The 27751-nt window shown below is 32.5% G+C and overlaps 2 protein-coding genes across 2 annotated transcripts in view; one reads left to right on the plus strand and one right to left on the minus strand.

Annotated features, from left to right (window-relative positions):
• Positions 1-15960, plus strand: part of LOC145315870 (uncharacterized) — a 207709-nt gene extending 191749 nt beyond the window's left edge. Inside the window, exons 2-11 of the mRNA XM_080155999.1 lie at positions 8871-8911; positions 9700-9839; positions 10437-10667; positions 12872-12986; positions 13118-13167; positions 13397-13593; positions 13799-13881; positions 14321-14404; positions 15120-15167; positions 15650-15960. Coding sequence (XP_080012125.1) covers positions 8873-8911; positions 9700-9839; positions 10437-10667; positions 12872-12986; positions 13118-13167; positions 13397-13593; positions 13799-13881; positions 14321-14404; positions 15120-15167; positions 15650-15805 — 1143 coding nt within the window. The 5' untranslated portion in view covers positions 8871-8872 and the 3' untranslated portion in view covers positions 15806-15960. The remainder of the gene's footprint in view (positions 1-8870; positions 8912-9699; positions 9840-10436; positions 10668-12871; positions 12987-13117; positions 13168-13396; positions 13594-13798; positions 13882-14320; positions 14405-15119; positions 15168-15649) is intronic.
• Positions 15961-18619: 2659 nt separating this feature from the next.
• Positions 18620-26990, minus strand: LOC145315855 (cysteine and glycine-rich protein 3-like). Its single transcript, XM_080155983.1, has 3 exons — positions 26653-26990; positions 25419-25599; positions 18620-20226 (listed from the first exon to the last, which is right to left on the minus strand). The coding sequence occupies exons 1-3, from the start codon at positions 26820-26822 to the stop codon at positions 19972-19974; spliced, it is 606 nt and encodes a 201-aa protein (XP_080012109.1). The 5' UTR covers positions 26823-26990; the 3' UTR covers positions 18620-19971.
• Positions 26991-27751: the final 761 nt, after the last annotated feature.

The following is a 27751-nucleotide window of genomic DNA, read 5'->3' on the forward strand; positions in this document are numbered from 1 at the left end:
TTCACCAGTGGCTTGCGGGAGGGGGTGTGTGGGGGTGATTTCATCACCTCCCTTAAATTTGAAATTGAAAAGCCCTGCCTTCACCTATTTTCACTCCCTAATGGTTTTACACCTCCTAGTTAATCGCTGCGCACGCCACTAAAAATTTTAACGATTTACAAAAAAATATTTTATTTATTTTCTAATGAAATAAGATAAATTAACCAAATTCCTCTAATATAATTTTTCATATTCAATGCAATAAAAAGTATATCTACTGTTCTGTGTGTTTCTTAATTAATAATGTCGATTAATAATGTTTTATGTGTTTTTTGTGAAATATATTTTTTCAAAATATTTTTTATTTATCTAAAAAACATTGTTTTTTTTATGATAAGATTTTAGCGTATTTCTTTATCTTTAGATCTCAGGGATTCTTGTAAATCATTAGTTACAAATAGTTTTATGTTGTCCGTCGTCCATTAATTAACCCTTAACGGTCGGGGGGTTTTTTCTATCTCATTTTCTGTGTGTGAAAGATAAAGAGCCCAAACTGCTTGACTTTTTAAGTGTGGGTATGAGACATAACAGAGAGTTGAAATTTTTTGAATATCTCCATCCTGGCGGGCACAGGATGCCAGCAAACCTGGCAGAGTCATCCAGGTAAAAAGCAAAAATATTTTTTTTGACTAAAACAAAGCATTTTATCTTACCAAAATACTAAAATATCCTCTAGTACATCCTCATATTAAATACAGGTGTTCAAGTCAATTTTAGGTTCCAGGTATGATCCTGCAGGTCCTGATCCTCCAGGTCTCCAGAAATCTTTAAAAGGCTCCTGTGGCCGCAATTTTTGACTTAGAGACTTCAAATTTTAAACTTAAGCTTTTCTTATATGTCTACATAACGTATTAAAATTTCATAAAGATCCGCCGTCGTTTTCCCGCCGACCGCCGACTGCGACGGCTGGCAGCTGCCAAGTACAGCTGCGGCCGCTGAAATTTATATTTTGATATTTCAAATATAAAATTTACATAAAGATAAACATTTTCTGCAAAAAAATTTTATTCTAGCTTCAAAAATAAAAAATTACAGCCGTTTGAAATTTTTAAGTAAAAAAGGACCTAAAAACAAAGGTTGTTAAATAAAAGGGTGAAGGAAGCAAAAATTGACCTTGACTCACTTAAGGTCGGAAATTCATTATAACACAGGGGACTTGCACAAAAAAATTTAGCCCTCTAGCTCTAATAGCAACTGAGATAATAGGGGGGGCGTTGAACGCCCCCCCCCCCCCCCGACTGATTAAGGTGTGGCAAGGGGCCCGACTGTAAGGGGTTAAGAGCGAGGATAAAGTATATAAATTCTCAATAGGTTCAGTCAGTACATCGTATCAACCCTCCATACGTGGTCGATACTTATTCATATTTGGTGTTTATAAAAAAAATTAAAGCTTTAAGATTAATAATAGAATCGTCATATATAGTAAATTTCACTTAAAAATAATTTGATTTTCTTTTTCTGTGTGATATTATTATATGGGTTAAACGTGTAAAGTTATCCGGGTATCTAAAGGGATAAGGCAAAGGCCGATAAGTTGATATTATCCCAAATTACCCCTTATGTAGATTCAATTTGGGTTAATTTTAAAACGTTTGAAACTCAACTTAATCAAACAACCAATATCAATATTCAATGAAAGTCCGCAATGTGGTTGAGTCAACGAATAAGAAAACATTGTATTAAAACTTTGAGGACTAGTGTAATAAACAGCCTATTGTCCCCTCCCTCCCTAAAAGTTATCTCTTATCTCTTGAGATAATATATTAAACATACATTAGTTCTATGCTAAATTGAGAACATCCAGTATATTTTATTCAGTTGATATTTATTAACAAACCTCTATTAGTTAAAAAAGACTCAGCATCCTATTTTAGACCACCCGTTTTTAACCGCACGAACACGAGAATAAAAACTGCTGATAAAAGGAACATTCTGCAGCCTAGTCGCCTTTTTCTACGCCAATATTCTATTTCTTATTATAATTCCAAAAGTTGATGTGCTTTTACGTTAGTAGCTAGAATTATGTCATTTATATAAATTGAATCGTCACAAAACCTTTCACATATGAACTGCACTATTTTCAAGATCGTTTTAAAATGGCTGGCATTAGAGTACTGAGCTGCTCTAAGCTGGCAGTTCTGGTGGTCCTGCTGAACACCCTTACCTGGACCAAAGCTCAGGAAGAACAGACTGATATACAGGTACATAGAATTAATAATAGCTTGATCAGGAACAATTTTCATAACCATTAGATATAGTTGCACCCCTTAGACCTAAAAACTCCATGAATGCACGACCTTTATCTGAATGTCTGAAAGTAGTAGTGTAGCCCCTGTTTTCATACTAAATCATTCCCCCTTTTTAACAATCAAAAGAGGCAGGACTCTGTTTTGTCTTGGGTTTATTTACAGTCGTAGGCATGATGCATATTTATTAATTTCCACAGACATTGAAATGATCTTTATCTTCCATTCCCCAAAATTCCAAAAATTCACGATTTCTATTGACCCCCCTCCCGTTAAAATTAATACTTTTTTACTTCCATTAATATGTCGTAGAAACGAAATAAGAATATGATTATGCCCAAAACAATATGTCGAACCTAGTAAAAGTGTCTGACTCTGATTATGACGTAAAAAAATTAGCCAATGCGAGGCTGCTATAAATTTTACCATTGGTCAATTACAGTGTATACTGGCCTCTTATTGGATATTGTTTTACGTCATAATCAGAGTCAGACACTTTTACTAGGTTCCAATATGTCATGTATGTCCATTTTTTAGTAAGATCATATAATGACAAAATATTGTTAGTATTTTGTTTCAACCATATTATCATAGTTAAAGTAATATTATCAGCTAAAAATTTATCATGTTTTTTTTTGTACAGGATAAAACTGTTTACAGCGCAGTTGTTGAATCATGTGGTGGGTGACGTTTGAACAAGCTCCCCGAGGTGAAGGCATTCATCAACGGGGACCTTGTAAACAAGTTCCAGCGCACGGAGTATAAGAAGATCCCGGGCAAGTCGCCAGAGATGGTCTTCTACAACGCCGCGGGTCAGGAGCTGGAAAGGTTGAGCATGGAGGAAATGACTGCGGCAGAATTAAGCCAGCTGTTTGTTGATAAAGGAATTCCACTCAAAGACGAAGAGTCATCAGAACATGATGAAATGTAATTGTTTTTTTCTTCAAATCTAAATATTTTTTTGTAATATTTCCAAATGTCAAAAAAAAAATTTCTTAAACAAAATCACACAATATGAAAGAAAAAGAACATTTACTTTTTTTTGAAGGTTTCAATCTTTTAAGTTTAATATGTAATATGATTTGTCTCTAAATGATTTAATGGTTTTAAATAACTTTGTATGTATGTAAACTAAATGAAAAGACTGGCATAAAGGAAGGAAACCTAGCTAGCCTTAGATGATTGATATGATAGATACAAAAGTTTTTTTAGATCATTAAATTTTCTCACTATACTTTTATTTAAATATTTTATTTGAATATGTATTTTAAAGTTGTTGTTTTCTTACATAAAATAAAGTTATATTTTTTGTATTAAAAAATTTGTTGATACGAAATTTTAGTAGCATCATGTGATGAACGAACATGAGCAGAGTAATGCTTTATTCGGTCATAGCTTGGGTTTTAAAGAATTGTGTTATTTAGATAAATATGGCATTATGCTTTTTGAACATGAATACATCAGTGGCTGCGCCCCTAAACTAAAAGACTAAAAACATGAAGGCAGTATTTTAAAAAACTTTAGTTCTTTTATATGTCAATAGAATCAGTATTTTGCGAGATGATAAAGGTTAGAATAGTTATTTCTCGCATCGTATTATAAACAGCTTTCCGCGGATATAAAAATGCACAATTATAAGATTAAAACTATTTTTTGCCCCGTTATGCCGAAGGCACGGACTAAAAATAACTGCTTTTAATCTTATAATCGGTGTTGAAGCGATACGTGAAAAAACGTTACTACTTTGTATAAACGGATTGTGTAATTTGTTATTAAAGGTTCAATAGAAATAGTTTAGATCTAATATGTGTTTTAAAAGGTTATATTAAATTTTTAGAAGGTACTAGAATTTTCAGGTTGTTTTTTTTGTGTATTTTATCGCAAATTTATAGAAAATCGTAAAAAAGAGAACATTTTTATTTTATAAATCTAAAAACTCAAGAAACCAAAATTAATAAATATCCAAATATTACGTATTAAATAAAACAGGTCAAATAGATGCTTTGACCGGAAAATAAGCTCAAACAAAAAAGGGGAAGCGATCTCATACAATGATACCATAGAAAATTGGGGAGGGAAATCTTTACGCGCAACGACAACCATTGATTGACCGCAACACGCAAAGGATTAAAACATTTCGAGTATAAATACCTGGTTCAAATTTTCTTTAATAATAGTCATTAACTGATTACCGTAACGCTGATACCTACTATTTACAAACAAGATGTTCTCGATGCTCCTACCAATGTGTGCCATTCTTGTCAACATTCACAATACAGTTTTCCTGATAAACATTTTTCTATTCATCATTGGGTTTGTCAACACTGCCCGCAATGTCATCAATCTGACCATGAGTGTTGTTGCCGATATCTTCTGTGAAGATGGCCAAGAAGACTTCAGCGCTTCCGAAATTGCAGAGTTGCTTAGAGATCACGAGGATGAATTCACAGCAGCGTTTACTCTTGACATTCTAGTGCCTGAAGAAGAAGAGCTATTTGAATACACAGTCCTGAATAGCGCAGCCGTCAGACAGTTACCAGACAACAGCTTTGATGAACACCTGTTCTATGAGTACTTCCACAGCGAAGCGTACGCCGGTGATCTTGCCTATAATCATGAGATTCATCTGCCTAGCGGTGTATTCGGCATTAGTGGAGAATATAGTGGCGGACTCATAGTGGATGAGGATAGTATGATTGAAACAGAACTTGCTTACGAGGCTATGGAGGAGGATGTTTCAATTGTGGATTTTGGTCTAGTAAGAACACAGTCATGCTATTTCTAATATTTTTATTATTATTATTCAATATTGTTTACTCTATTTATATTATTATGTGATATTCTTCTATCTATCTAGCTCTAATTATTATTATCATTATTATACTGTTTGTACATATTTTTATTACAATATACTTAAGAAATTTGATTTACAATGTAGTTTTTGTTATTCAATTTTATAACAAGAATATTAAGTGTTTAAAAGTTAAATCTGATACATTAAGTCGGGTATGGTATCATGGTATGAATATGTATTTAGATTTTTGCACTTTTGTATTTTCGATTAAGCACTGCTACTAGGAAGGGCATATAATTCATAAGCCTAAACGTTCAGAGTTAAAAAATAATCGTTGATTACCCTCAAAGTTTCTATTCGAGCACAGAACAATTGTCCAGCCATTATTTTTTACTTGTTTATTACTTTAGGTCAGGTTAGGCTAGGTTATATTGGGTACTAAATAGCCCCGCATGGGGAAATACGTTCGCTATTATTGTGATGAAAATTAAGCTACATTAATAATTTAGCATAATCTGACATTCAAGACCTTTGGCATAGCCAAACCAATTATTTATTTATTCCACGGAATGGAATTTTGATATAACATGTCTCTAGATTGAACTTGTTTTCAGGGTAGATTTGTATTGGTCCTGTGAAAACTTTTAGTTTATTAGAAATAAAATGAGGTCCCCTGTCCTATGAAAGTCTATTTTATTTTTGTTTGTTATATCTATAATACAAAGTGGAACGATGTCTGTCTGTCCGTCCGGATGAAGTTTATGATCTCACTGATAACTGGACCAACCGGGCTCTGCTTTTCAGGGAGTATCCCAACTGAGCATCCCAGAATTTTAGTATATTTTCTAATTTTCTGAATTTCTGATGATTTAGCTGCCGCTGTTGACTTCTTCTGGATAACTCTAATTTTTGGAGTTTACTGCAACCCCCTAAAGTCCATAAAGGCTTCGGGGGAATATGCCTAAAACCACACACAAATATAATTATATGAATAAAATAACAAATAATAGAGTTGAATTGTTTTATATTCTAAATTACGCATTAAATGAATGCTTTTTCTTTCCTTACTTTTCCTCTTGTCAAAATACAAGTCATAATACAAATAAAACAAAATTAAACTCTTCAAATTTCATTAAGAAGTATCTAATGTAATTTATATTGCAAACACGGACATTCATACAAATACTCGATGTGTGTGTACGCTCGTCGTTTAAGATCTCGTAACAAATTCTAAAATAATGGGTTTTTAATATTCAAGAAATCTTAGTTAGATCAAACCACCAACAGGAATTGTTAGAGAAATAAGAAATCACTACTCTAAATTTCTTATTAATTCAAAAAGTAAAAAAAAATGTGTCAAATTTCATAAATGCCAGGGTTCGGTCGTTCATCCACATATAAAAGTACCAGGAAGTGTGCCAGTCTGTGTCTCGATAGAAAACCCGAAAGAAAAAGGCGCATAGAAAAAAAAAATTACCTACTAAATTTTCCAAAATATTCATCTTAACATTAAAATTAAAGGTCGACTCCCATCCCTACTTTAAAGATTTCCTAGAGCTCTCTGTGGTAAAAATAATGAAGTAGGCAAAGTCAGTCGGACAGATCCTAGCTATAGAATTGCTGCGCTTTAAGAAAATGAATAATTGTACATGTATCTCCTTCTAAATTTCATTAATTTTGAGACTCACGTTTACATACACGAGGTATAAGAAAAGATATTTATCATTTGACCACTACATGTCGCCCTAATAAACTGCCACCATAGTGGTGCCAACAATGCCTAGAAAACGTGATTTTAGGTTGCTAATATGGACCTCATTTGCTGGTCAGTTTGCTCATCCATAAGGAGGGCAGGGGATGGTGTAAAGGGGTTGTATGGAGGGAAGTGTTATTTTAGCCAGCTGCGAGTATCTTTCATCAGAGTACATGAAAATGTAGTGCAACATCCAAGTAATAATGTATAGATTGTATCGTATAATACAGATTGTTTTACTCAAACAACTTTTTTTGGAACTACAAAATTAATACCACTCGAAGTACAAGTGAAAAATGTGTGGTTTTTTTTGTATTAATCCTTAAAGATCGGGGGGGGGGGGGTCATATTGACCCCCCTCCCTCTAGTTTTTTCAATGTCATTTTTTTTTGTAGGTAAGATAGAGAGTTGTGAATTCATGAATTTTTAAGTTTAGTAATTATACGTCGGCAAGAGTTGATCTTATAAGGATATCTTGTCTGTGTCGGTCGTGGCGTCCGGTCAAAGTCGGTTAGGTGGCACCAAATTTAGAAAAAATTATAAATAAATCTTAATTTCTACATTATGACTTTTGTGTATATGGTAGAAACCTAAATTTTTTTGGTGAATACCTAGATATCAATGATCTTCTGAGAAAAGTGGTGTTATGACCGTTTGACCGCTCCCTGATCGACTTTATGACCGATTTTTGTCCGGCTTTTACTACAGACATATATCATGAATATCGTGGCTTCTATTACAGCTAGAGACCTATAATTTTTTTTTGTAAATCCTTGAGCTATAATAAACAGATAAAAATATTAATTGGCGCCGCCAACTGCCAATTAACCGCCGTAATCGCCGAAAATGGCGGTTTTCGTTATTTGCCGTTTTTCGGCGATGATCAGAAAAAGTACTTTTTTGTTATGAAAAATAAAAGTTCGTCCTAAAATTTGGTCATCCTAGCTGCAAAATTGGCTGCTCTACAGCTGTTTTAATATTTAGCGGCTGGCCGCTAAAAAGCTGCTAAGGAGCGGTAATACCACTTTGACTTGAAAAAAGACACATGAACCACCAGAAAAGGTGGGAATTGGGGCCCGATCTGTAAGAGTTAAAACATTTGAGCATTATAAACCAACAGACAAACAAACCGACAAGGATAACCAGTAGAAATTCCTTGCTATATAAAAACAAATATTGATATCGAAATGAGTCAACCTAAAAATAAAAACGCAAAATAAAATATAATATTAAGTTTAATTGTGCAATTAAACATCAACTGACCATGAGACACTAACAACCAAAGAGTGATTGGATTGCTTCTTTTATATACTAGGTTAGGTTCCAGTGAGCCCCAAACTTTTTTGCCATTGGGCATAAATAACTAATTTTAAAGTAAATTATGTCTATTTTTCTGTGTTTATGTAGCGAACCACTGAACCGGTATGGTTCTCCTATATAGGTGGTCCAGGAAAGATATATATGAATCTTATTTGTTCTTTTTTCTTTCTAAAACTAGAGGCTTGTAGGGGCTAGAAATAACAAATGAATAACTCTTGGGGTTTTGTGCTAGGTCCTTATGGCGATTAGTGGGATTTTCCTTTTTTTTTCGCTACGCAAATACTCAAATATTGCACCAGACTTTCCCTTTTCTACCACCCCCTTCCTCAACCTTACTCATTATATTCATCACTATGTTTAGTTTTATTTCCTCTTTCTACACTTTCATCAGTTATAAGTTGTTGTTAAGAGAAATCATTATTGACACTAAATATTTATATGTTCAAAATTGTCGACAAAACTCATTAATATTGAGATGGTTAAAATGAAGATAATATTCCTGCAATTTCAAGATATATTTTTATGGATACTTTTCAGTAGTGTAATAAACTATAGAATAGTTTTTGTTATTATAAATATTATGTAATTATAATATTCGTTATTTTGCTGCAATGTGCTGTTGCTGAGTTTTACTTATTACTGTCATAAATCCAGCTAGCCGCTTGAAAATATTAGCAGCTATTGCTCTTTTATTTATAAAGTTCATGTAATGTATCTTAGATGAAAATGGGAGTAATTTCTGAAACGGTTATAAATCAGGTAGAATTATTTACAGGGTTCGGAAGCCGCGCCTCAGCCGCGCATAAGCCTCAGTTTTAAACCTGCTTGTGAGCAGAAAAGAAATTTCAGAAAGAAGAATTGTCTGCTAAAGAGCAGTTTTATACATCCAGCTGAATTTTATAGTGATAAAATGAAGATTTCACTGAGGCTTACACGCGGCTTACGCGCGGCTTCCGAACCCTGATTATTTAGCTTGCTATCTTTAATTGTTGTAAGAATTGACTTTAGAACGATTATGCGCGCAAAAGCAGCGGTTTCCTTCAAAGTTCTAGTCGGGCACAGAATCCTTCCCCTTATTCTGGAATAAATAATAGATAAGGGGGATGATAGATTTTCGTGTGTTAAGTTAGGTTGTATTGGGTACAGGGTATCCCTGCATGGTTAGGGCAGGTATAAGCCCAACAGGGTTGTTTGGTTACTATTGTAATTTTACAGATAAAAAAAACTTTTTTTTTGATATAGCAACGGTATTCGGTGCAGGTTAAAAAAAAAGAATAGTTATTTCTCGTATCGTATTATAAACAGCTTTCCGCGGATATAGAATGTACAATTATGAGATTAAAACTAGTTTTTTTTTAGCGTTGAGGTGCCGAGGGCACGGGCTAAAAAAACTGGTTTTAATCTTATGATTGTACATTTTTATATTCGTAGAAAGCTGGATATAATACGATGCTAGACATAGTTTTTTCGTATGGATAAGAACCGGTACCTATCCACCGGATTCGAATGAATACGAGAAAGATATTTATTTTTTTATTTATTTCCAGGATGCCTCAAGGCTACACTGGATAACCAGTGTACCTGTTGGCATGTCCATCTGTTTATTTGGTATCCTAGCCAATATCATATCTATATTGGTGTGGGCACAAATAAGAAGACAAATCAAACAGAGAAACACAACCATTATGTAGGTATTTTATTTTTGGCGGTTTTCTTAGCAGAGCCCAGCATGGATAGGGCTCCGAATGGTTAAAGCAGGGTCTTAAAATATACTTTTATTTGCATTAATTTGGGGGTGGGCGGAAGTTTTAGTGGTCTTCTTTCAGATTTTATTGAAAGTAGTTTGTAAGGAAACGAGAGCGTACCGTCAGACGCTGGGAGTAGAGTAAATAAAAATACATGAACACAGTATTAGTGTCTGACTGATTATGACGTAACAAAAAAAATTAGCCAATGAGAGGCCGTTATTGACCAATGGTAAAATTTATAGTGGCCTCTCATTGGCTAATTTTTTTTGTTACGTCATAATCAGTCCGACACTATTACTGTGTTCAAAATACATATTTCCTCCATAATATTTGATACTTACCAACAGACAAAGTAATTTTTATAGCTGATGTAAATTGCAAAATTCTAACCAAAACATATTAAAAAACAGACACAGCAATATGATTTACTCTACAGCATTACAGACAGACTGAAGCATCAATGATTTGTAGAGCAGCTCCGCTTCTTTAAAATTAGAATACTCATTGGATTCACATGACAAATGTGTATTTTTTAGTTATTTCATTGGCATGGGTGTCGTAGACTCTTGTCTACTTTTTATGTTCATACTGAAGGACTCCCTGACCGCGCTGAGCCCAAGCTTTGTCAGCACACACACATACTCGTTCTTGTTCGCCTACGTCTTCTTCCCGTTCTTCCATTACTTGCTGTTCTGTAGTATATGGATAGTCGTGGCTGTGACAGCTGATAGATATTTCCTGTTGGTTCATGACCGCACACCTTCCAGGTAAATGTTTTTTTTTTTGTAGTAAAGATTATAGTTGATTAACTTGCAGCCTCTAGGGGCACTTGAGGTAGGGGGGGGGGAGAACTCGCCCTTCAATTCAAGTTTTAAAACAAAAAGTAATAAAAATGGGGGGTGGGTGGTTGATTTATCTTCGGAAGGTGGTGGTCAAAAAGAACCATATGGGTTCAGTTTTTACTGTCAGACACACTGTTAGACATCATGTTATTTCAGCCCCTCGGATCAAGTAAAGCTTGGGGGAATATTGGCATACTCTGCTTTACTTGTCACAATAGGATTTTCCTAAAATTTTGAAATAATTTATGTATTATATTAGCGACTCCGCCTCCTCGATGCCTCAGTACCATAACAGTCCAGTGATTAGAAAGATCCTTTAATTTGAAATTTTAATGGTTTTAGGCTATTTTTCGTAACTTATTTACTACTTGGAATAGAGAGCACCTAGATGCTAGATCCTAGATGACCTTAAAAATTAATAAAACCTTAATAACAAGTATTAGACTTAAATGGATATTCTTAAATCCTGAGTCATGATCATATAAGTATAGCGAAGCTTGTCATTTTTTCTAAATATTGGCATGCTTGATAAAAGATTGGCATACTCTGCTTTACTTGATGAAATATTGGCATGCTTGATAAAAGATTGGCATACTCTGCTTTACTTGATGAAATATTGGCATACAATGTTTTACTTGACAAAATATTGGCATACTCTGCTTTACTTGTTGTGTTTGGCACACTCTGCTTGACTTGATCCGAAATTTCAAATAAGGAAACAATTTTTAAACTGGGTAATCACAAGAGAAAGAAAAGTGTTTGTTAAAGTGTGAATAATTTCTACCAAAAAAAGAAAATGGCAGACAGGGACAAATAAACCATGAACAATTATCTCCTTAAGTAGCGCAGCAACCATAAGCAACAAAATAAGAGAAAGTTACAGTTTTACGGCCTTTCTACTTTCAAAAACGGTACTTTTTGTAGGGAAAGTTTTTTCTAAATGTTGGAAGGAATGTTTTATTCTGTCATTAATAATGTCAAAAATTGGATTCCTTTTCTGCCAATAGATGTAAAAATGTTTATAGGGCTATGATCCTTAAATAAGCGTTTTTGGGTGTAGAAAAATTTGAATTCAGATATTATTTTCAACTGAAAATACAAATTTAAGTTTGCACCTTCCTGAGCCCTGGTTATAACAATGGTATGGATGAACTCCAATTTAGTTTCCAAAAGTGTACCTAGCGTCCGCGTCCTATCTCGAAATTTGCTATTAGCTAAAAAAGCTTCAAACTTCCCAAAAAAAATTAAAATTTTAAACATTAAAATTTTGAATGTATAATGTATAAATCGCTTTGTTTTCACAAATTTCCGGAGTAGCTGAAAAAAGGGTCTGCAATAATTGGGTTATCTGCTGTACACTTTAGGAAACTAGGGCTAGAATAGGAAATCCATTTGGAGCTGATCATGGTATGATGAATGACGTCAAAACAATTATCCAGTTACTCTGTCAATACAAAACTAACTTTTGTTTATTCTAGAAATACAATTAAGACTTATCAAAATAAAGAAACCTAGATATTCTTTTTTTTCAGGGATTTTTAGAGATGACTATGGATGATAAATAGATAAGTACCCCCAACCCCCAGTTTATGAAAAAATACCTATTTTGTAGATTAAAATTATTGGCTTAAAAGTGTGGATATTACTAGTTTGAGTACTAAGGTTTTAAGCCAGTGAATGAGAGAGCGTGTTTAGAAAACTTTGGGTGCCTAAACAATTTAGGGTTTATGGAACTCTCCCTCCCTGATACAACCCGATACAGATTTAATTTTAATCCATAATAGTTTGCCATAGAAAGGTTAGGCTAGCCCCCTGCAGTGGTTTAGTCACCGTGTAGGTTTAGGTAATCTGCAGTGGCTATTGGTTTTTTTAGTGTAATTAGTGGTTGGAATGATGAATCATATTCCAAAAGACTTTTACAATTTTTACATTCTTATTGTTCTAATTAATTATTATTAATGCCTCACTTTAAATTTTAGTTTTAGAAAGAAAAGAAAAAAAGTAAGGGGAAAGGAAGCCTCTTACAAAAAAGTTAAAAACCAAGGAGAACCATACAGATCCAGCGACGGAGATTCTTCAGTTCAAACAAACAGACTCAAACACAAACATAAATTCAATAATAATTTTAGAAAGCGCCATATTCTTAGCCTGGTTTTGGTAGGAGTTTCTGGATTTATTATCAATTTTCCACATTTCTTCAATTATTCTCCTCAAATAGAAGTATTAAACAATCATACAAATCAGGTAAATACAAATATGTATTATTTAATAAAAATTGTGGAATGAACGATTCAGCCGTTTATCATATCTTTATGGACACACGTGTAGCAAATATATTTCCAGTTTTTCAAGCAACATACCATTTATTTCTTAAGGTATGGAAACCGGTTGAAACTGAATATGGTATGTCGGATTCTTGTAAAAGGTAAATTTGAAGGAAAAATACTTTTTGTACATCTAGTTGGGTGGTAAAATTCCAGCGGTGTCGAGCCACATTTTTTGGAAATGGGGGGGGGGGGGTGTATGTGTATCGGTATCGTTTTGGCTCCAGCGAAAAGTCTCCACTCCGGCTCAGTTTAATGTAGGTATTTCTAAATTTTGATACAAAAAGTTGAATATTTTAAAAATATTTGAGAAAGCTGATTTTGATGCAGGTATGAATTCTGGGTGCACTGTATTCTCCTGATTCTTGTCCCCTGGGTGCTCATAGCTGCCATGAACACCCTCATCCTCAGAACTGTCCACAAGACATCGAAGAAGGTGGAGCCACTTACACTCTCAACAAATCTGACCACTTCAACATCAAACATGGCGATATCAACTAATACAGCTACAGCTTTGAAAGGCAAAGGTATTGAAATTAATTTTTAGTAGTTTAAGTTGACAAAATGTAGTTATGGTTGTTTGTATTGTATCTTACGGCTTGAATTTTCCTATAAAATTTAAAGTAGTTTGAACTAAACTTACTGTAACGTAAAAGACATGTGGCGAAAGGTCATCCAATCAAAAAGTTAATTCTATCAGTAAAATTGTCGAACACAATCTTATTGTTTTAGAAGGCGATAGGAAAGTAGTAAAGTTTTGGTCACACGTAGCTCCAAGGTTTATCTACCAAAGAAAGAAGCAGACACATTGCCAAGTAAGGATAACTTTGTATTCTAATAAAAAAGTAATAGGATGTCTTTTTGTGTGTTTGTGGCTTAAGATTTAGGTAACTGCTGAACCTAAAGGGTTGTTCGTCCAGTAAATATAGATACTGGTCCTGCAGTGGTTTCAACTATTTTGTTAAAGATTGGACACCCCCGTCATCCTAAAAAATTATGGAAACAATACGAATAAGGGATAACATTTGCTTTATTCTTAATCCCTTTTCGGGCGAAGCACCTTGAGGCTAAGCCACTAGTTCTTGTTTTAAAGTTACAGATTAAGATCTCGCTAAATGCTAGACCTATATGATTTTCATTTACAGTGAAGCTTTTTATAGGTCCATGAAAGGTTTATAACTATTTTTGGGGAGGGCGCCTTTTAGAAGAATGTGTCCTTGATGAATGAATTCAAATTTAATATTTTATTTTCAGAATATAAGACTGCGGACCACTCGTACATTGCTGACTGTTACCTTTACTTTTCTAATTCTTCTACTCTGGCAATGTGTAACACAGGTATACATAATAGGATACCTACAGTTTTCACTTGAAAAATGGGAATTAAATCCTTGTTATTATTTCTAAATTAATTTTTCGTGTAGTTACTTTAACAATATAAAAATGTCTGTCGATAATACGTCAGCCATGACCATATTATGCCATAGTTGGTAATATGAAATTTGAATGATAATGTCATGTAGACGGCATAGACCATCGAACGTGCACATCGAGAGAATGCCACCAGTTTTAACAGGGACGAATCATACTAATTTAGAGTGTTGTGTTGTCGGGTTTGAGACTGTCTAGCACTGTGTTATAATAAAGATGTTAAAACTTATGATGCTACCCTGTAAATAATGATGACAAACTGCCGATGTGCAATATGATAGATTTATGTCGGCTATATGTCAACAAATAACTTTATGACTACAAATACACGTCTATATAAAATTTTTACAGGATATGTAAGACGTGGGACATCATGATGTTGATTGAGTTGGAGTAAAAGGTTTACCACGCGTTGATAAGCCTTCTATGAAACTAACTTGTTGGTTGTCTGTAAGGCGTTGCTTTCATTTTTAACTGAAGATAGTTTTTTTCAATTATCAGTGTCAAGATGGGGCTAATGTACATTAATAATAGATACATATCTTACAGTGAGTGATTCTATCACTTGAAGGTTATTTAACTTCTTATTTTAACAAAACCTTTGATGTTTATATTATTTTAGTGTTTCTGGATGTTGGAATGGAGAAAACATGATCTAGAGCATCCACAGGTTTAAGTCTATAATTAATAACCGTATGGAGTGGCGTGTAGAAAAAGGGGTGTCATAGGCCCCATACAAAATTTATAAGAATTGCTATTTCTTTTTTCACCTCGTCAAGCCTCTACGCTCTACAAAATGTCTGTGCACGCCACTTGGCGACTATTTGACAAGTAAGGACGAATATTTACTTCCAAAAGGAGCATATATTCTTGTTTATTGAATCAGTTTACAAATTTTAAATGCTAATGTATAAGGGAAATGGGTAATTTATAATACATAAAATAATGATGATTGTTACGAAGATCTCCTTAACCACAGGCTACAGCTATACAAAATGGGTTCTGCTTTATGTGGAATATCCCGAATGTTTTTAGCCCTTTCCTAGAACCTGACAGTTTACAAAAAAATGTTTTTTCTTTATGTCTGACCAACTTTTTAAAAATAAGAAATTGTAAGTAATAAAAACTTGTAAATGTTGTAATCCTTTTTAGATGTGGAACAACGTTGACAAGAGCTTTGCAGTTGGTAAGCTCGGTATCATCATCTACTCCAGTATCAACTGTATCATATATTTCCTCAGTGGTACAATGTTCAAGAGACAACTCTTTCAAATATTTAAATGTAGAAGACCTAGGTCATACACTTGATTTAATTTGTGAAGCAATTAATTTTGAAAGTTATAACAGACAACTTCTTTTCGTCCAGTATGTATGATAAAAAATCAGTTTTTAATATAATCATCATTTGGTGAATATTATTGTACAAAGCTAAATGTAATTGTTAACTAAAAAATATCTTTCAGTACTCTATTTGAAAGTAGTAAAGAAAGAAGCAAAATAGTTTTCCTCAAATGAAAAATTACTTTGTTGTTGAATAAAAACTTTTAGAAGCTTTCAGCTGAAGGAAAAAAATTCGTTATATTGTTATCAAATGAATAATAATTTTAAGTATTGTGTAAAAAAATATTATCATAGTTTTTCCATTTTAGTATTTTTTCTTCGACCTTTCATACTCATTACAAATGCCAATTAGTGTGTAACGGCTTAATTTTCAAGTTTTTTTTTTTTATAATTTTATGTCTTGGGTTGTATGACATTCCCATTGGTAAATAAACATGTTTTATAAAAATATTTATATTTTTTTTTGTTTCTTGTTTGTAATTGACTCTTTGTTTAACAGTTGCTTTGTAATGTCCATAACCTCTATAGAAGGGCGGGGGAGGTCAGGAAAATAACTTATTAACATCACCGCCAGACATGTATAAATCTTACCTGAAAACTACAACTTCTATGAACCACTATCTTTTGTGATCCTTAGCTTCAGACAAAAAAACCCTGCTTCTTTATATTATTGGATGTTTTCCGCTGGAATATTCAGCCGCGCAGAAGCAGTTCTGGTACGCCGCAGTTCTATTCAAATTTGCCAGTAACTTAGGGTGTGGGTGGCTTAGTTGAATTAAGTTATGCTAATCTGTAAGGCTATTATGAACCGCGCGGCTAATATCTGAGGCTATAATAAATCACGAGGCTAATCTGTGAGGCTATAATAAACCTGTCTGAGTTTTTAGTGTTTACTTTTAAACTTAACCTTACATTATATGGCCGTAAATCTTTCTAAATTATATAAATTGTAATGACTTTGTTTATTGTTAAATAAATGATGAATGTTACTTTGAGTAACTTGTCCTTCTGGAATCTTGTTAATACCTGCCACTCTCCTCACATTTCTCTCTTTCTCCGCCCAATTGTATAAAGTAAAACTATTTAAATAATTTCTTACTTATATCTAGAAAAGCTTAAAAAGGTGGCTGTACTATTAAAATGTCCATTACACAATGTTACAAAACAGTGAAAAAAATACCTTAACATTTGCTTTGTCCTTTTTCATTGTTTAAATGTTAAAGGTCTAAAATATATAGACTAGCCTTTCTGCTACGTTGGCAATAAAAAAAAGAAAGTTTAAGAAACTAGGCATAAAAATTCTTCAAGTTTTTTATATAAAGTCAATTATATTCAGCGACGAACCCAGAATCTAAAAAATAATTAACCCTAAGTAAGCTAAATAAAATAGTTAGGAGTAATATTAAATGTGAAACATTGGAACCCTTTAGCTCTATTAGGAGTCGAAATAAAAGTAAGTTTAACCTTCTTTTCCCCTCCTAGCGATCTACTAGGAACTAGTGCAATAATAGAAAATATAAAAATCTTAGTTTTAAAATTGAAAGTTTAAAATCAACACGATAACAAGAATGGCAATATGAATAAAAGCGAAGCGTATTAAAAAAAGTTCAGCAAAAATTAAAGGAGCTTCACTTTTATATTTATATTAACAATAAAAGAATTACAAAATATCTCTTTCCTTTTGCTGAATACCCTTGACGGGTTTAAAATCAACAAATTGTATCTGTCTTTCTCAGCCGGAGATACCAAAAACCTTGGCCACCTTCAACCGCAACCCGAACCATTGTCTCTAACATTCATTATGGCGTACGAATTGAACTACCAAATAGAGAAAAGTCTCAGCATTAAGAGGCACTAATTTAAAAAACATGTAATAATAATAAACACTGACAACAAAATCTATGCATTACAAAACACGATTTGCGTGTAAAGAAACTAGTTAAAAATGTTTTGTTGTTGATAAAAAATGTGAAACTGTCCGGAAGAGAATGCACTGATTCCTGAACGCTGTTGTGCAATAAAATTCCACATATTCTAATAAATTTGATCCTATTTTTCAATCGATATTTTTTTAATTCAGATTTTTTTGTAATAGAAATATTATGCAATAACATATCTATGTATTTTTCTTTTTAAGAGTTTTGTTTTTTATTCTTCGTTCAGGTCTAGGTAGGATTAACTTCAATTCTTTAACTTAGCTTAACTCTGCTGAGCTACCCACCCGACTTAACCTGAACTACAGTAATAAACAAACGAAAACCTATCCCCCCTCCTCCCCCCCATTATTTTCAATTTTTCAAAGACAGGGGGAATGTGATTAGCAAGACACTTTCGAGGGAAAACGCTTGACTCTTGGATAACCTTGATGCAACTAAAGTGCCAATGACAAAAAGTACTATCTATAATACAAAGTAGAACAATGTCTGTCTGTTTGTTTGTAGCGAAGGATCTCGCTAACCGCTGAACCGATCGGGTTCTCCTTAACAGGGTAGCTTCTCATAGGTCCCGGGAAGGTTTATAACTATTTTCTTGGGGGGTGGGACACCCCCAACCCCCCAAAAAATGAAAAATCCCCCCCCCCAAAAAAAAAAAAAATTTTAATTTTTTTAACTAAAATTAAAAATGAGGGGGGGGGGGCTTCCCCTCCCAACAAATTTTTTTTATTTTTTTTTTTAATCTAAAAAAAGAAATTGAATTATTAATTTCGACTCTCTCCTCCTCAAGTGCCCCTAGAGGCCTCTAGGGGCGTAGCCGCTAGTTAGGAATAAAACAAACTATGAATATAAATTTAAACTATATTACGAGCAAAGTACATTTAAAATAAACACAAAATTAGATGGCAATAAATCATTTTCACATATTTGGAATAATCAGACAGCGTTGGACAGCACACCACAAAATAATAAAATTGTAATGAGAGACACGAGAAACACGGTTGCCATATATTGGACAACTTTATTAAAAATATAATCTGGCATCCATGAATATGTAGCTTAACACAGGGATTTTAAGGGATAAGACAATGACCGAAAAATTTATGTACATTGTAATTTTCCTCTTCTGTAAATTAAAATTGGTTGGAACGTTTGGACACTCAACTTCAATAAATTCTATAAAAGTCCCTAAAGTTGTTTATCCAACGAATAAGAAAACGTTATTAAAAACTTTGGGGGCTAGTGTGTTAAACAGCCCCTTGTCCCTTTTCATCCTGTGCTTAGCAACATATATAGATTTTTAAAAAATATTTAAGATTTTACTAAAACAGTTCTACATTATTATTTGATACTTATGAGCATTTAAAACATAAACATTTGTTTATAAATCAAGCAACGCTTTTTACTTCCTAGTTTTGGGAGAAAAAAGTAAAAGATAGAATGTGCAAAATAATAAAATCACGTGAATGCATGTGTCTACTTGTCTAGCTGTATAGGAGGCATGAACATCTACTTTGGACAATTGTATCCAGGCCTACTTGAACAGGCCAGTCTAAACTTTAGGCCCATATGTATTTAGTTACATTCCTTATTTCATAACAAAGTTCAATGTAATTACAGAGACAGGAAGTATTTTTTATTTACATAAAATCAAAATAGATTTGTATGTAATAAAATTGCTTTTAACGTTGTTTAAGGAGGAAAAAATTATTATAAAGAGTTTTTAGAATCAGCAGATTTTAAAGTGATATTAATATTTTGCACAAACAATCTTATAATGCAAAATTACTCTTACTCAGTAAAAAATCATTTGATAAAGACATTATTTAATTTCCTAAGCCTTACAAATAATTTAAAATATTAAAATGATAACATATGTAATACACAAGTTAATGTTTATTTGATTTATCTATGCAATGAATTTAATTATAAGTACAAAAAATGGACAATAGAATCAAGAATGATAATATAACAAAGACAATTATGTTGATAAATAGCGCAGCAACAAGCAAGACAAATTATATCAAAGATGGTAATAATATAGAAATACTTTTTAATCTTAGAAGAAAATTAGTAAAAAAATTAATGCTAATGTGTTTTCATATTTTTTTTTGTATCTAGTTCAGCTGAATCATTACAAAGTGGGATGTACAGACAGGAACATATCCTAGTTATTGAGTAGTTGTGCTACAAAAATACTTAAAGAGACATAGCAGAGTGTTCTGGTGTAATTGTGACAGTCTCAGCAATATTAATGGCGGAAACCTTAAACTTCTTGGCAAAGCAGAACTTGCAGAAGGGGATGAGATCCTCCTGGCCGAACACGTTGTCCTGGTTCTTGGGCCCCATCATCATGGGAGTATTCTCGTCTGGAGATCTGTTGCACTCCGAGCACTTGAGGCAAATCTTGTGGAAGAAAAGGTCCGACACCTGCACGCTGTCGTCAGGATAAGCCTTTAAAAATATATTTTCATTAATCATAACATAAACATTTAAATTTCATACCGAATTTATCTAAATAGAAAGTTTATATAGTCTAGGAATATAAGAAAATTAAAACTGGCTTTAATCGAAGTTTTTTTTGGCTTTGACAGTTTTTAGGCTTTGTCAAATATATAAAAAAAATTATTTCACACACCCAAAAATAAACAATGCGATTTTGTATCTCATTGTACAACAATAAGCTGTCAAGTCCCATAAAATAATTGCATTTAACTAAATCTAGGTGGCAGAAAGTTTCATTTTTGTGTCGGCTGCCGAGCCCTGAAAGAAAAATTGTGTTTTCAGAAAGTTAAACCCTTTGATGTCTTACAATACGCAATTTTGAACAGTTTTTTGAACTGTTGTTTTGAGTATTTTGACACATTTTGGTGTAAACATTTTTAGATGCAAATATAGGTCAACATTGTCATAATATCTACATATATAGTTGGGGACAAGAAACCAAGAATTTTTTATCTACCTTGGTCAATTAAGGTAAACCACTAACGAATTATTAAGTTTACTTTTTTCTTGGCTTGAAAGGGAAAACTACCAAATCATAAAATAAGAACTTAGTTTCTCGTATTTATTCGAATCCGGTGGATAGGAACCGGTTCTCATCCATACGAAAAAACTATGTCTAGCATCGTATTATATCCAGTTTTCTACGAATATAGAAAGGTACAATCATAAGATTAAAACTAGTTTTTTTAGCCGGTGCCATCGGCACCGCGGGGCTAAAAAAACAAGTTCTAATCTCATAATTGTACTTTCTATATCCGCGGAAAGCCGTTTATAATACGATGTGAGAAATAACTATTAATACTCCCAACTTTTACAGTTAAACCCCTAATTATAACAAGGGCTAAAACTAATGGTCTAAAAAGCTTAAATCAATTGACAAGCTTAAAAAGAAATTTGTTAAAATGAGAGGTTCTGTTAAATTAATTTTATCTGTCATTACTTGTTCAAAGTCATAGTAAACAAGGATGACAACATCTCTAAATAGCTAAGCACAACAATCAAGGATTGATAAACGGACAAAGTGAGTTCAGATGTTCAGTGATCATAAATCAAAATATTTTTAAAGAAAATCACAAAACCTTTCAGATGTTTAATATATGTTTTAATGACTGACAGGCCTACGGACTAAGTAAACTATATACTGGATACTAATGTGTAAAGGCAATCTTGAAAGTTATTAGTTGTCTATCTTCAATAGCAGCCGAGAAAATCACACTTCCCACAAAACGTTACGTACTGAGAGACAAACAATGTAAATTATTGAGAAGCTTCACTTCAAAAAAGCGATTCCACCAATAGATATTTTGTCTGCTACAGACTTTGACTTTAATTTTAAAATCCATTTAAAATTAATGTGCACTTTATAGCTCGTGAATTAATAGACATAAACATCAGTCTTAGATTAATATTCTTGAGGTAAATATTAACTATCTTTTGGACCCTTTTAAGTAATATTTGTGTATTGTTTTTTATACAAAAAATTCTTTAATGAAAAGATGCAAAATCGATTGGACATTACAAAACAAACCTTAAAGTTAATGTCTTCTTTAGACAAGTAAATATAGGAAATGAATTAATCAATGATTCTACAAACGGACGGTCAAAATTAAGAAGACAGCTACGCTGCTGCTAGAAAGAAGAAACATAGGATGTGCATAACATTTGAGAGCAAAAAAAAAGAATGTTAGCAAAATTCCACATTAAAATTTTTCCAATTTCTTCACAAGATAGGGAATTTTGAAAGTTTACTTTTTGCTTTCATATTTCATCTGCCTAAGTATTATTTTGTTTTTCATATTTTGTTTAAAATATCTTCAGAGAAGTAATATTATCCTTATAATACAAAGTAGAACAATGTCTGTCTGTCCGTCTGTCTCTCTGAATCCTATGATCTCGGTGACCGCTGAATCGATTTGGCTTACTTTGAACGGAATTATATAGCTACTGGTCCTGCGGTGGTTTTAAGCCATTTTAGGGCGGGATTTAAAAATGTTTAATAGTTATTTCTCGTATCGTATTATAAACGGCCTTCGGCACCACGGGGCTAAAAAAACTAGTTTTAATCTTATGATTGTACATTTCTATATTCGTAGAAAACTGGATATAATACGATGCTAGACATAGTTTTTACGTATGGACGAGAACCGGTTCCTATCCACCGGATTCGAATGAATACGAGAAAAAGTTTTCTTATTTTAGTTTCTTTTCTTCTTTCAAATTCTTTTTAAAATTTATAAGGATGGGTAACCTCCCCTCCCCTGTAGGGGCGAAATCCCTAAAAAGGCAAAGAAATTTTTAAAACATTGTAAAATTGTAAAAATATAAAAACTAAAAAAATCTCGCCTGAACCTATAGGGAATATAGTAAATATTAAAGCAATTAAAAATATATTTATTTATAAATTTTGAGTATTTAGATATAAAGTAAATTAAATTATTCATAACAAATTATTCAAAATTCAGGAATGCAAGGAACGGGTAATTGACGATAAATTAATCTTTCTCTAAATCCAAAGATTCTATTAGTAATCCTCCCCCCTGTAGAATATTTTAAAAACAAGTCTTCAGCCCGCAGAATAAACATAAAAATGCGCTTGATTTGATAAAAAATACAAATCTGTATTGCTAACATTATCAATTTATTTCTAAAAATGTAAACATTCCGACAGACAAAGCTAGGAAACCTACTAAAACTTTACAGAACACGTTATGCATTTAAAAACTGCATGAACTGCGAACGAGTCCTAATTATTGTATGTGTTTATTTTTCCCATTCTTTTTGCTTATTTTATATAGCGCAAAGATAAAATGTTTAACACAAATCTAAGTTTACAACCCTTTTAAAAAAGAAACACAAATTTAACATTTTCTTTAAATATTATCTTATTTTAAAATTACTTTGGACGGTTTCTCTATTATGAGGACCACATACGAACTTAAAGAAACGTCTTTTCATGCTTATTTTAAGATGAACCTGAATGGATAGGGGCCCTCTCTATGGACAATTTACAATTTCCCTAGCCAAGTGCAAACTTACCACTTCAAGACAATGATCGTGTTGGAAGTTTTATTTTATTTTGCTCCTGTACTCAGATACTCGAATAGAACTAATTCTTTGAGCTTTTCTTCAAAGTGCCTTTCGAGCAATGATCCCCCAACCCCTTATATAATGTTTTGAAAAGGGGCATTTTTCGCCCTTCCCTGCGAGGAGATCCTATACCTGCATTGGCCTAACCTTGCGTGGATACCCAATACCCGTTCTAACCTAACACGGTTGGACCCTCAGATGTCAAAACTTTATTTTAGTGTTTGGCCAAAATGACCTAGCAATTGTATCTGTAAGTACATCTAATAACACCCTTTGCTATTTTTAAAATCCTAGAAAATTTTTTTTGCAAGAAAATTGCATAAATTCGCAACCTTTTTTAGAACCACTACATAACTCGAGTTTTAAAACTTTTTATATAAAATCCTTTTTACAAAAAATATCAATAATTACTTAAAATTAAACCTGAAAGAAAAAAATTCTCATTACACGTGTTAATTTTCATGTTTTAGGTCTTTTTTTGAGGAAAACATAACTTCTCCTTTTTTGACAATAATATATTTTTTTAACAATTCAAAGTAAAATATAATAAAACTTAAACGATTTTTCTTGAATTATCAGTTGAAAATTTCATCAAACATGCAATTTAAGTGATGAAAATTTAATAAAATCATTTTTTGAATGTTTAGAATTACCAATTTTCTACATTTAAAACAAAATGTTAACAAAATTTAAAAACATTCTAACATATAACTTCAAAAATCAATAACATTTTATAAAAAGATGTTTCAAAAAATAAATCATTAAAAGGTATTAAAATGCATTTGAAATTACTTAAAATTAAAACGAGAACATCTTTTTACACTGTATTCTGTGAAATAGAGTTTAAATGACATGATTAGTGAATGAAATATTTCCTAAACTCATTAAGCCTTTTTGTGACTATATCAAAAATAATTTATTTTGTTTAATATTGTTTTTTTATTCAAATATTTGACAAAATTTTCCCTACGTCAATAAAATAAAGTCAGTTTTTTACTATTTCCAGGTTTTTCTTTATAATTTAAAGAATTAAATATAATATAAATCTTCATTATCTTTTATTTGAATTATCATACACATTAAAATGTGAAGTATAAGCTAGAATAGCACTTTTTTCAACGAATATTTTAATGACATTATATCAAAATAATTCCTCTTAAATATCACACAACATATGATTGGGAAGTATAGCCATTTCTTGGAGGTATAATATTTACAAAAATACCATTAATTCTGTTTTTATCAGAAGTTAAAAAAATTGAACAATTCTAAAACAATGGTTGGCTGTCTAGATATTGAGAACACTAAGACTACGGCTCTGTTCTATTGAAATAACGTTGCAAAAAGAGGGGTTCTGAAAGTAATCTACCTTATTTTATTAAAAGACCAACAAGTACTGTCAGTATCTTTTTTCTTGTAATCTAGCAGACAATCAAATCATAACACAATTTTCATGATAAAATATTCAGGTTTCTACTTCACATTTTAAAAAATATACTGATCAATAAAATGTTCAAAATTTTACTTTGTACTAATTGAAAAAATATGTTGTAATTCTTATTTTAAAGTTACATTTTTATCCCTGACAAAATCATAGACGACTTTTAAAGGCATCTTATCTAAACTTTTTGAAGAAAAACTTAAAAACGTTAATTAAGTATGAAAACTATTTTCTTCGATTTTTCTGAAGTTATTATCGCATTCTATGGGTTTTTTATTATCATTTACTTATATCGAAAGTGCCAAACATTGTACCCCAACTTATTCATTTAATAAAAAACGAAGCGTGCTAACCTTAATTGACCTAAAGTAATAAACAAGCAAATTATTCAGGAAAAACTTTCGCATACTTCTTAAAATTATTTAAGTTCATTGATGAATATGCATTCGTGTAAAACTATTTTAAAGCGATGATCATGACTAACTAAAGGGGATCCTGGGCTAATTTGTTAATAACTGAATATACATATTATATCACTTAACTTTATTATAAAAATAATTTTTATTTCTTTTTGTTGCTAAAATTGATAATAAGTTAAAAGCAGGAATTTTACCTTCATATCACAAGTGGGACATCTTCTCTCGCGCTTAGCTCTCTCTGCCTTCTCCTGGCGCTTCTTCTCCTCCTCCTCCCTCCGTCTGATGTCCTCTGGTGTGACAATACCTCCGTAGCAGCTGGTTGTATAGTCGTGGCTCATGAAGATCTCATCATAACAGTTCTTGCAGAATAGTTGGTCCTGTTCAGGAGTTTACTGTTACATTTTATGTATTTAAAATTTATTAGGGATTAAGAAAAATAAATTAATTTGTTTTCTCGTATTCATTCGAATCCGGTGGATAGGAACCGGTTCTAATCCATACGAAAAAACTATGTCTAGCATCGTATTATATCCAGTTTTCTACGAATATAGAAATGTACAATCATAAGATTAAAACCAGTTTTTTTAGCCGGTGCCTCCGGCACCTCGGGGCTAAAAAAACTAGTTTTAATCTTATAATTGTACATTCTATATCCGCGGAAAGCCGTTTATAATACGATACGAGAAATAACTATTCTCGTATTCATTCGAATCCGGTGGATAGGAACCGGTTCTCATCCATACGAAAAAACTATGCCTAGCATCGTATTATATCCAGCTTTCTACGAATATAAAAATGTACAATCATAATTGTACATTCTATATCCGCGGAAAGCCGTTTATAATACGATGAAAGAAATAACTATTCTAATATTTACTAGATTCAAAAAGCAGAGTTTCAATTATAATAAATGGTAAGAAATTTGTCATTTAATGGCCTTAATAGCTTTAACAGAATCTTAATAGTTTCACTTATGTATCGTTTTTGCCTTCTTATTAATCTTTTTCCCTTTTTATAAAATATATCGTTTTAAAAAAACATTTTTTAAAAATTGAATAACTGATTCATAAAGACACTTTTTACTTTATATCACTGTTTTTATAAGTTGAAATTCATGTACATTTTGCCATTCCTTTTATTTAAATATCAAAGTTAAGTTATAAAATTTATTTTGTAAACTTTTAAAATTGATATTTATTTACCAAAAATTTAGTGCTTGATTACAACTCATTTATATATACAGTACTGATATGATAACCCCCCTCCTAAATTTTGAACAAAGTTGAAATTAATAGAGGGGCTAATTTTTTAAATATAAGAAGGTTTTTTTCAGGAGGAGGAGTCAGATCATCAGTACTCCAAAATTGAGTTGTAGGCAAGCACAAAAATTTCTTAGCATAAATAGATTTTAAAAATATTGTAACAGTTTCCTGGTGGTTGTTGATTGTAGAGGAATTCAATGCTTTTCTACAATTAAAGCACTTGACACACTGTTTGTGGAATGGTCGGCGGTCAGATGCCATAAACGCCTCGGCGGGGTACACAGAAATTTTGCAGGCGGGGCATTTGGGGACGGCGGTTGGCGGAGCCCAAGGCATGGCGGTTATTTATTTTTTTTGCACTGTTTCCTGTATTATATGTACTTATAATTAGCTTTACCTAATAAGGCGTAAAGCTAAGAAAGTTATGTGTATGTGTGTGTGTTTTGAGTGTGTTTGAACCTGACCTCTGTTCTCGCTGTGTAGGTCAACACTGGATATTTTCCGGAGAAAGCCACACAGAAGCAATTCTATATCTTTCCGTCCTTTGGTCATTTAGCCCTTTACTGCAGAGAATCACTATTTCTTATAATATTATTCCATTCAAAACTTCATTTAGAGAATAAAAATAAAGATTTGATTCTCTATATTAATGTAAAGTAAGATCTCTGAAACGGTCATAATTCAGTATATCTCTTCAATTATTAGATGGTCTTTTGATATGTTCGATTTTACATAGGTGGGTGAATTTCACTCTTAACCAAGCTCCAAAACTATTCCCCCATCATTCCAAAATAAATTTCGAGTAGGTTTTGAAAATTGTATTTGACTTTTACATAGATTATTTATGTACTATGTCTTTTCTTGCAAACAGGGTTAAACAGTGTTATGTATGCTTTTACATCCTCAAATACTTCCTTCCCTTTTTAGAAACTTTATTGATTGGCTACTTTCAAGAATAGTTAGTTGTCCTTGCCTAAAAGGGGAATATGGGATGGGTTGGTGAGGAGGCAGGCGGACATTTCTATTCTTTAATGGAATAAAGGGCTCGGCAGACGCGCATTTAAGTGTATGCTCGGCAACGAATGGGTACTAAAGATCGTCGCAGCTTAAATAAGTATTTTGCTGCTAGATAGCAGATGAACGTCTCGCCATATTATAAGTTTTGACAGCAGATAAGAATGAACAGCTGTGGCTTCCCTGAAAATTTCCAGCTGTCAAGCGCTGATATGCAAACTTTATAATTACAATTACTATTAAAATTACAT

Source organism: Acartia tonsa, chromosome 4 (assembly GCF_053477335.1).
Source record: "Acartia tonsa isolate MP-2025a chromosome 4, ASM5347733v1, whole genome shotgun sequence".
Classification (NCBI taxonomy): domain Eukaryota; kingdom Metazoa; phylum Arthropoda; class Copepoda; order Calanoida; family Acartiidae; genus Acartia; species Acartia tonsa.